Raw genomic sequence first — 10108 nt, forward strand, 5'->3', positions numbered from 1 at the left:
CTGGCAGGAGCGCGCAGGTTTCCCGCTGGAGGCGGTGCGGGAGTCCGTGCGGGACAGAGGAGTGGGGCTCCTCGGTACAACATGGAGTCACCGCGCGAAGCGGAGTGACTAGGCCAGGCCGGGCAGCGACAGGCAGGAGTGAGGCGGGATCCAACGCTTCCGCCAGCCACTTGGGTGTGCGCGGTACCGCGCCGCCGCTGCCGGGGCTGCTCTGCGCCCGGGCTGCGGTGTGCGCGGTGCAGGCAGAAGCGGGCGGTGAGTCACGGGAAAGCAGCATGAACCGAGAGCCGCCATCGCTTCCCCGCCCGCCCCCCGCCAGCGCGCGGGAGGCGCGCCCCGCCCACCCTCCGGCCGCCACGGTTGGGTGTCCCCGTCCGCCGCTCCCATTGGCCGCTCCTCAGCGCCGCTCTGCGCCCATTGGCCGAGGCGGGCTCCGGCGAGCCGTGCGCACAGCGGCGGGGCGGGGTGAGCCGACGGGCCGTGTGCACACCGCGTGTGGCGCAGGCAGCGGGACCGGCGGGGCCGAGCGAGCGAGCGGAGCTGAGTCGTGCGGGGGCCGCGGCCGCGGGGAACTGGACCGCAGGTACCGCCGGGGGGCCGCGAGGGAACCGCAGGGAAGCGGCCGGGGGTCCCGCGGGGCCCCGAGGCGGCAGCGAGGGCACTGCGCGGGACGGTGATGGCGCTGGCGCACTCCGGCCTAGCGCGCGGGAAAGTACGGCCGGGCGGGCGCCGGCGCCATTCCCGGCCCTGCGGCGCGCTTGGGAGGCCGTGAAGGCCGCTAGGGCCGTGAGGGCCGCGGGCCTGGAAAGGGCGGCGGGCGGCGGCGGGTGAGTCAGGTCTGGGTTCCGGGAGCGCCCAGGGAGCCTGCGCCGCTCGGGGGAGGGAGGCTGGGGCGCTGGGCGAGGGGGGAGCCGCTCTGCTCGGCCCGGGTGCGGCCCGGAGGGGCCTCACGCTCGGTCTCTCGGCCGGGGGTGGTGGGCGGCGGGGCCGGGGCAGCGCTGCACGTGGCCGCCTGGGCGTGGGGAGAGGGAGCCCGGCCGGCCCGCCCGTGAGCCAGCGAGTTTGGGGAAAAGAACGTCCTGTGAGTCTGGGGACTGCGGAGAACGGACCGGAATTTAATATTTTCTTCACTAAATTGTTATTTTTCTTTTTTTTTAATTTTAATTTTGAGTCCCTGCTAAAGTCCCGTCGGCGGGGCCGCGGCCCGCGCACCACGTGGTTCCCCACGTGTGGGGCGCTGCCGGGGACCAGAGGGTCGAGGTGTCGCAACTGTTTGCTCCTGCCACAGGCACGGATGGTGGCCTGCTCTAGATCCAAATGTGACCTATAAATGGATAGGAAAAATAGTCTGTGCCATCTGCAGATCGCGGGCTGCGGGGCGGCCTTTTATTTGAGTTCCTGTCTGGCGTACTTCTCAAGTAACCGCTGTTAGTCATTTAGGAGCCGGCATTGTCACAACGTTAATTAAATTAATAGTGAGTTCTGATTTCCTGTGTGCACTCAACGTGATCCCATTGCCACGCAGCATTGGGGTTGCCTAGCCCCTGGTTCTTTCTTCACTGCTGGCTTGACTAGTGTGGCAATCCTGCATCCGTCCTCAAAGGGAAGAGGTTAAATAGGTTCACTAGAGCTGTGCAGCAGTCCTGAGAGTTACAGGTTTAACCTGCCATTTCAACTGACTTTTTTAATGTCTGGGCTGAATGATATGTTTAAAGCCTCACATGTTGCCCGTGGTGTTTAAGTTTAAAATTTCATACAGATAGACTTAAAAATTAAGGGGGAGGGTGGTAAAATGTGCATATTTGTTCAATAGGGTTTAGCCCTTTCCATATTAACTAGCATGGATAGGCAGAAAGTGCTACTGAGTCACTCCTTGATGAACTTTTGTTCTCTTTCTTGTTTGTGTCAACAGAGATATCTAAGAATTACTTGTCTAAGTGGAGTCATGATGTCCTTTTGGCCTGGTTTCTGTCCCCTCTTGAGTCTTAGTTAATGTTCAGCAGTCCTGGGTCAGCTTGGCTGTAAAATGAGTTGAGGGGTCCTAAATGGAGCATAAGGATTAGCTTTTCACTTCGGCAGGTTTCCTTGAATTTTCAGACTAGTTTATCTCAGAATTGGCGTGTTATTACCTCAATGGCCAGAATACTTAATTTTGTATCTTGTTCTAGTGAGAACAGAAGAGGGAGACAGGAGCATCACTAACTTTGCTGTAGCTGGTTTTCAGGTTACAGTGTGGAAATAAACTGCTAAATACTGAGTGGCTTTGGTGGTAGTCATGTGTCCTGTGTTCAGGAATTCTTACAGCATGTTGCTTGGGAAATAAAAACTCACAGATGGTATTTCTTGTAAACTGAGTAATACTTTGCCTTTTCTTTTGAAATTAAATGCTAGCTTATGATTATCAGGCCTTTCTGCCTCTCCAGTGCTCCAGAGGACAGCAGGGCTGTACTTCCTGTCCCGTTGGGGTTTCATCAAGCTGGGCTCTGGCTTGTCCAATTCAGGTGTGGTGCTGTGGGTTGCTCACAGCAGCCTGGGAAGGCCCTGCTGATTTCCCAAGGGTGCCTGTGCTGGACCTGCCTGGCTGGAGGGCTTTGCATGTGCTGGCTGGAACAGTGGCTTTATCTGCTCGTGCTTTGACTGGAGGAGTGAAGTCCTGCTGATAGCGGCTGCAGGTGCTGTTGTAGGTCAGAAGAAGCACTGAAGTAGAATGAGGGGAGTCATCCCTGTTCTCTTGGGCTATTGGATCCTAAGGAGCTGCTGGTATCCAGAACAAGCCTGAGTTATCTCAGAGGTGAAGCTCAGCTTCCTTTTTACTATGAGGAGCCCAAGTTAGTTGTATTTTAGTTTGTTAAAACAACTTCTCTGGAGGGCATCTAGGCTAAAAGCCATATAAAACGTGGAGTGTTACAGTGGAGCTTTGTGGCAGTGTTCTACATCATCAGGTCTAAAGGGGCTACTAAAACTGAGCATTAACTGCAAAGCCACAGAAAAACAGTATGAGACAGGGAACTTTTTGTATCAGAGGTGTCTCCTACAACTAGGAGAATCATCAGGAAACTCCCACTTTAAAGTTTGGTGTTCAAGTTGCACTCAGAAACTTCAGATGTCTCCTAGGACAGTGCTATGGTGACACAGGGATCTTTGTCATCAGTCCCTGCTGTTAAGCAGTATGGCCACCACACAGAACAAGGTCTAAAATTCATATTTAATAATGTTTCAGCTTCCAGCTGCAGTTGCAGAGATCTTTTGGAGGAGTTCAGGTAAATAACTGCCTTCTCCCTTCTCTAGAAAGGTAAGGTTTGAGGTGAGAAAGCACAACTAGACTTGAGTTTCTGGAGGAGTTTTGGGAGCTAATGGAGGAGACAGTGCCTTGCTGTATCTTGCAGAATTTAACCTGGCTCAGAAATGAGATGAGGCTGTAGTCTTAATTTCTTTTCCATTACCACTTTTCCTGCCCTGGTGAGGTAAAAATCTGGTTCTGGTATGTAAGAAGGGAGGGGATGATGACACATGGGCAGACAGGACAGGCTGCTTTGTGTAACACATCTGAGCTGTGGAAAACAGTGATAGCTGGGACTGAAAACTTTCCAAGAAGACTTAGGTAGCTCTCTTTCAGAAGGCTTACTTAAGGTGGCCTTGATAGATAAAAGGAGCTGCTGGAAACTTGCCTGTGATGACAAAATGGAGGGGTATTGACTAACAGAGAAGTGTTTGAACTTGGGTGGTTTTTACTGTGCTCATTTTTTTCTCATGGAAGTAACTGAAAACTGTAATGGTGTCCAGAGTCCTTGGAGGCTCTCCATTTAAGGGCTTGTCTTCTGAACCAGCCTTTTCTGGATGTTGCTCCTTGAAGGTGGCCATTGGCTTTCTCTGAAAATTGAATCCTTACAGTTCATGCTGCTGAGGAATTCTGTCCTGTGTTAGGCTTGTTAGGGTGCAGGCAAGTAAAAGCAGTGTCAGCTGCAGCCACCTCTCACTGGTGAACCCATTTGCAGTTCCAGATCCTTTACAGGAGGGATGCAGAAGTTAAACATGGAAATACTGGTGGAGAGAAACTTCAGGCAGACTGTTGGGATGTGTTTAAGGGATCTGAGGATGAAGCAGCATGCTCTGTAATCACCTTTCTATGGCAGCTGTAACCTTCCACTGCTATTGAGCTCAGGGTGGGCAAAGGGGCCTCTGAAGATAGTGGTGTTTTAATTAATCTCATTCTAGAAGGATCCTTGCACAGAGACTGGTGTTCAACTTTAGATTTCTGCTTCAGTTTGTGTAATTTTTACCAATTTGCTGTATAGCAGAGGAGGAGAAACTTGAGGTTTTCCCTTTGAAGGGACAGTTAAAAAGGGAAAAAAAACTCTGAATCAGATGTAAAACTTCTGTATTGGCATTCTTTTGAGGCAGTGAGGAGTGAGCTTTTGTCCCTCCTGCAGCTGCTGACCCAAACTGGCAGAAAGACACTAGCTGTAGGTTACCATAAATCTTGGTGTAAAAGTTCCCCCGCTGTGTATCTGGAGTAGGTCTGGCTCACCTGTCACACATTTGTCTTTTACCATGTGTTAACCTGGCTGCTTCTGTCAGTGCTTCCTGTGGGCCACTGCCAGCAGGTCCCACTCTTGTCACCTGGTGCTGGAGTCTCGTCTTCATGTTTGAGAGTGAAGCCTCTTTAGATGTGCTGCAGGTCTCTTACAGCTGGTGCCTACTATTTTGCTCTTTTTAATAGATTTTGTGTTGCCATTTGATAATGCTTTAATGCGAGGATTGTTAAAAGAGTTGTAATGAAGTGAAGAATATATATATTTAAAATTCAGAGACCCCCATCTTGGCCCTCTTGCAAATGAAAAGCAGCATCCACTCTGGTGCCCGAGCCCAGCTCCTGCAGTTGGCTGTGCCTGTGTTTTCCTGTTCTGCAGTGTCAACACAGTTGCTATGAAAACAGGAATAAACAGTGGCACAGGGAGTGCCAGCTGCTGCCAGCAGAGCGGGCAGTGCTCAGCCCTGGCTGCCCTCAGAAGGCACTGGAAATCCTGAACACTGAAATGAAGCAGAGAAGAGTGAGTTGTGTGTGAAATCAAGTGAATCTCTCTTAAGTGCTTCAACAACCAGTTGCTTTAACTTTGTTTAGATGTGTCTGAGGTGTCCTCTTGCAGCTTTTCACTCCTAACCCTAACCTGGCCATCTTTCATTTTGAGGATAAAATCCATCATCTGGTCCATCTGGAAGTTAGATGTGGGATTACAGAGATAACATGCTGGAGCTCTTGTATTTTAAATTCTTACCCTTTTACTGTGGTTGGATAACCATTTCTGTGCAGAAGACCATCAGAGAGAAAGGAGCTGTTTCAAGGGAGGAATGGATAAAAAGCCACAATAAATTTGTGAAACATTGAGGTACTTTGGAACTAGCTAAATGACAATTCATGTTTAGATGCACCCTCTGTACTTAAGAGCTAAATCTGGTTCCCTCTGGAGGTCATGTGTTGTTCTACTGCTCCTGTAGTGGTTTTCTTCAAGACTGAGCTTGTGGGACGTTCCTGTAATCTGGGATGCTGGAGGTCTGGGAGGAGGGGAATCATTCTGTAACATGAGTAAACTGCAGGGATACAGGGGGATTACCTTGAAGGGGGATCAGGTAAACTGTGAAAGACGCCAGATAATGATTGTACTTCTGTTGGGTAAAGAATTAATTGGGAGGGCATTTTTGAGGTATTTAAACTTCAGGAGACTTCATCAAAACAAAGCTGGACATGTGTATTTTTAGAGCCATGTACTGTAAACTTGTCTTCAAGCACACTTTATAAAAGACTCCAGTTTAAATGTCTAACTTCCTTGTTCTTTTCTTTCTCGCTCTGGAGGTGTTGTGTGAGTGTCCTGCAGCACAGGGGAGGTGTGGCAGTGTGAGCACAGTCTGGAACCTGCCCTGTCACTGTGGGCTGGATCTCTTCATGCAGTACTGACCTCCGTTCCCAGTTTGGGCTGTCAGAACTGCCTGTCTGATGCTTCCAGAGCATTTTAAGGATGTTTTGCCCAGTTAGCCTTCTATGTAGTTGGCAAGTTTCTGCTGTCTTAACATCTTAAAACACTTTCTTTCGTGTAAACCTGGAGTGCCATATGCATCCTGAGCTATAGGTTAATTACAAGCTGTTTAGGTCATAAAAGACCTAAAGTCTTCAAAAGTTAAGCTAAAGGGCTTTTGAATGCTTTAGCTTTAATACTATTCTTACACTTGGCTTCCATTCAATAAAGGTTGTAGCTGCCAGGCAGATCCTTCAGGAGAAAATGTAACAACTACCAGGAGGAAATAACTTGTAGAGATTAAGTTTCTGGCTTTAGAGTTTAACTCTCAGCAGCAAGGAAGAAAGTGCTTTACTGAAAGGGAAATGACATTAAGGCTGCTGCTACAATAGTTAAAGGGATTTCCCTCTCCCTGAACATGTTGGAATTTCTTGAAGTAAAGGGTGGCTACAAAATACTTGGAGGAAAAGTTACATGGCACATTGTCTGTTCAAAACTGTCTTACTCAAAGCAAAGTGGAGGCAAACTTGTATTCTCTGTAGTGGTTTCAGTGGTCATGATCAGATACTGTACAAGAAAGCACTGAATTAGCTGGAAGTCCTGTATGGTTTGCACTGCCTTTGCTGAGGGGCTGGGAAGCCTCTGAATCTCTCATTTTAATGTAGCCTTTGGCTGGGGGAGCAGAAGGTGCTCAGAAATGTCTTTCTTGTTCAAACAGGTGATCTGCAGCCATGAGCAGCAACGAGTGCTTCAAGTGTGGCCGTACTGGCCACTGGGCCCGGGAGTGCCCCACTGGGATGGGCCGTGGCCGTGGGATGAGGAGCCGTGGCAGAGGTGAGTGGGGCTGGGCTGTTCTTTTTCTCTGGACAGCAGATCTCCAGCTGGCTGCTGTGTGCAGTGGGTAAACCAGGCTCTGCCAGACTTGAGTGAAGAAGTTTGAGAATCTAATTGATAATAGGAACTAGGAAAACATGCCTCTACCTAGGAGTTTGGCTGGGGGCCCTGAGAGTGAAGCAAACTTCTCAATTCAGTTTGTGGTTGATTCTTAAAAGTATTCAGAACGTAATACTTACTTCTATTTATTTTCTTTTACCCTTTTCAAGCAGGCTTCCAGTTCATGTCTTCATCCCTGCCGGATATCTGTTACCGCTGTGGTGAGTCTGGCCATCTTGCCAAGGACTGTGACCTTCAGGAGGATGGTAAGTATCACTAAATATTCCATCTCTTCAGTGCCACAGGCAGAGCTCTGTGGTTGAGGAGAAGGGTGTTGGGGTTCCCTGGGACCAAGCAGTGCATGTGCCCTGTTCATAGCATGCTGTCCCTCACGCTACCAAGGTTTTATAGTCTTGTTTGGTATGTTTTTCTTATTGTGGAAGCCTGCTATAACTGCGGTAGAGGTGGCCACATTGCGAAGGACTGCAAGGAGCCCAAGAGGGAGAGGGAGCAGTGCTGCTACAACTGTGGCAAGCCCGGCCACCTGGCCCGCGACTGCGACCACGCAGACGAGCAGAAGTGCTATTCTTGTGGAGAGTTTGGGCACATTCAAAAAGACTGCACCAAAGTGAAATGCTATAGGTAAGGACTGACAGGAGGCAGCTGTGAGATGCACCTCTTGTGCTGGATGCATTCTGTGTCTAGTTTTGGTTAGCAAATACAGTTTGTTTGAACTGTTACCCACTGTTGTCCAGAACTAAGGCTTAAACACTTACTGGCAAGATGGAGTACAATTCCATTATGTATCTCTAGATGGCCACTCAGTGCAGGTGTTCAGTCATTGGAGCTGTGCAGAAAGGGTCATGTCCTTTTGCAGAAGGTAGCAGGAGGTAATTGGCTGTAGCTGAGGTAGGCACCCTGTGTCTTCTGCCAGAGCTAACAAACCCCAGCTGTACTGCCCAGCTGACTAGCACAGCCAGCCCCTGCGGGAACACACTGAAGATGCTTTGCTTATGGGAACAGTGAATAGAAGTGGGTGTTAAATTGGTTTGAAATGCCATCTTCTTCAGTGTTGTCTGGTTTTTGAATGCAGCATATACCAGAAACAGCACGTTCCTGAGAGCAGTATTCTTCACCCCCACCAGCATTCCCTGCTGTGGAGGAAGGAGAGAGAACATGGTGTATTTGAGTTAAAACTAGTTATTCTCAAAACAAGGCTAAACTGCAAGCATAAGCATCGGGAACAGGCAAAACCCAGGACACAGTTGGGGGAAAAACCCTGCCAACACACAAAGCTAATGTGCAGTGATTCTGGCACATACAGTGATTAATGTGAGTTGATCATTTGGGAGCAGTTCATGGCACTGCTGAAGACACACTTGCTTCATGTCAGAATTCTGGAACAGAAGCCTTGAATGCAGGACTAACGTTGCAAGAAACTGAAGTAGACAATGTCCTGGACAGAGTAGGATTGCTCCTGTGGTGTTGTGGCTGTTCTGACAGAACCTTTGCTTTTGCAGGTGTGGTGAAACTGGCCATGTAGCCATCAACTGCAGCAAGACCAGCGAAGTCAACTGCTACCGCTGCGGCGAGTCAGGGCACCTTGCACGGGAATGCACAATTGAAGCTACAGCCTAATTATTTTCCTTTGTCGCCCCTCCTTTTTCTGATTGATGGTTGTATTATTTTTCTCTGAATCCTCTTCACTGGCCAAAGGTTGGCAGATAGAGGCTACTCCCAGGCCAGTGAGCTTTACTTGCCGTGTAAAAGGAGGAAAGGGGTGGAAAAATCAACTTTCTGCATTTAACTACAAAAATGTTTATGTTTAGTTTGGTAGAGGTGTTATGTATAATGCTTTGTTAAAGAACCCCCTTTCCGTGCCACTGGTGAATAGGGATTGATGAGTGGGAAGAGTTGAGTCAGACCAGCAAAAACCCTCTCTGGGTTACAGGGAAGTGATCCTATGCAGGAGGAATGAAATTCTGGAAGTGTCTAAACTTCCTCATAACTTTTATTTTATTACAATGGCCTTGGATTGTCTGACCTCAGTAGCTGTTAACACCAAGTGATATCTGCATCAGGCCCTACCTAGAGCACATAGCTGAGTGGGAGTAAAAAAACAAGATGCACATGCCTGTTAATGGCCATGAGAGAGAGAGAGAAATCTGAAATAAATCTAAAAGTAACAGTAATTCAGTCAGTGAATGTTAATGTTGGAGATACAGAACGCAATGGGAAGCTTTTGGATAAATATCTCAAAGTCAATCTGAAACCCAGACATCAGTGCTCATAGCATAAACAATTTGGAGCTATTCAGGAGTTGCAAATAAATGCATTTTCACAGAAATCAAGATGTTATTTTTGTATACTATATCACTTAGACAACTGAGTTTCATTTGCTTGTAATCGGTTTTTAAAGTAAGATGGTAAGAGCAATTGAAGTCCTAGAACATAGAAAATGTAATTTTAAACTATCAATAAAGCTGGAGGAGGAAGGGGAGTTTGGCTAAAGTTCCTTTTGTTTATTTTTGGTTTTCCTGTACACAGTGCAAAACATATTAAAAGGGGTATGTGGAGGTTCAGCTTGGCCTTTTCTTTTCTGCTGTCTCATGCTGAGGTCCTGTCTGCACATGTTCATGGGCGTGGGGGCTGGATGGGGGGCTGATTACATCTGTGCTGGTGCACTTCAAGCATTTCATGGAAAAAACACTGAAGGAGGAGGTTGCTGGAGGTGCAGGGAGTTCCAAACTCTGAGAAGGTCAGAGCGGTGTTTGAGCTGTCACAGTGGCACTGGGAACTGAAGGCTTCTGTCCTTGCCCTGTCCCAGTGCTGGTTCACTGGGGGTCAGTGACCAGCTGCGAAAGGAGCTGATAAAGAGGCTCTTCACGTGCACTCTGTGAGTAAAGTCATTGTGCTGGGGCTCCTGGCTGACCAGTGCTTCACCCTACAGCAGCTGGAGAAGGGGTGCTAGCACCTGGTGGGAGGGCTGGGCTTTGCCTGGAGTGTGTGAGCTGCTGGCTGTGCTCCAGCTCTGGCAGCTCCCCTAGAATCTGGTGTGCTGTACTCATGTTTGAATTGTCACTAAAGGTTTTCCTTGCCAGTCCCAAAGGCTGTAGGTGCTGTAGCATTGAGAAGGGGGCTGTGGTGTCTGTCCCTATAGAAGT

The 10108-nt window shown here is 48.8% G+C and overlaps 1 protein-coding gene across 4 annotated transcripts; it reads left to right on the forward strand.

Annotated features, from left to right (window-relative positions):
• Positions 1-434: 434 nt before the first annotated feature.
• On the forward strand, positions 435-9526 carry CNBP (CCHC-type zinc finger nucleic acid binding protein). 4 transcript variants are annotated; one of them, XM_009090967.4, is made up of 5 exons: positions 435-583; positions 6730-6845; positions 7115-7210; positions 7388-7586; positions 8465-9526. In XM_009090967.4, exons 2-5 carry the CDS (start codon positions 6743-6745, stop codon positions 8580-8582), a joined length of 516 nt encoding a protein of 171 aa, XP_009089215.1. In that variant the 5' UTR covers positions 435-583; positions 6730-6742; the 3' UTR covers positions 8583-9526. The 4 variants fall into 4 exon arrangements, with proteins under 4 accessions (XP_009089215.1, XP_050835490.1, XP_009089216.1 ...); XM_050979533.1 differs by having other exon boundaries at positions 7115-7209; positions 7384-7586; XM_009090968.4 differs by having other exon boundaries at positions 7118-7210.
• The last annotated feature ends 582 nt before the right edge of the window (positions 9527-10108 follow it).

This window comes from Serinus canaria, chromosome 12 (genome assembly GCF_022539315.1).
Source record: "Serinus canaria isolate serCan28SL12 chromosome 12, serCan2020, whole genome shotgun sequence".
Taxonomy (NCBI): Eukaryota; Metazoa; Chordata; class Aves; order Passeriformes; family Fringillidae; genus Serinus; species Serinus canaria.

Bases quoted from the DNA above. Each gene is read 5' to 3' on its own strand.
- CNBP (XM_050979533.1), top strand. From the start codon at position 6,743: ATGAGCAGCAACGAGTGCTTCAAGTGTGGCCGTACTGGCCACTGGGCC. The intron at 6,846-7,114 runs GTGAGTGGGGCT...ACCCTTTTCAAG, and splicing joins GATGAGGAGCCGTGGCAGAG to CAGGCTTCCAGTTCATGTCT. The intron at 7,587-8,464 runs GTAAGGACTGAC...TTGCTTTTGCAG, and splicing joins ACCAAAGTGAAATGCTATAG to GTGTGGTGAAACTGGCCATG.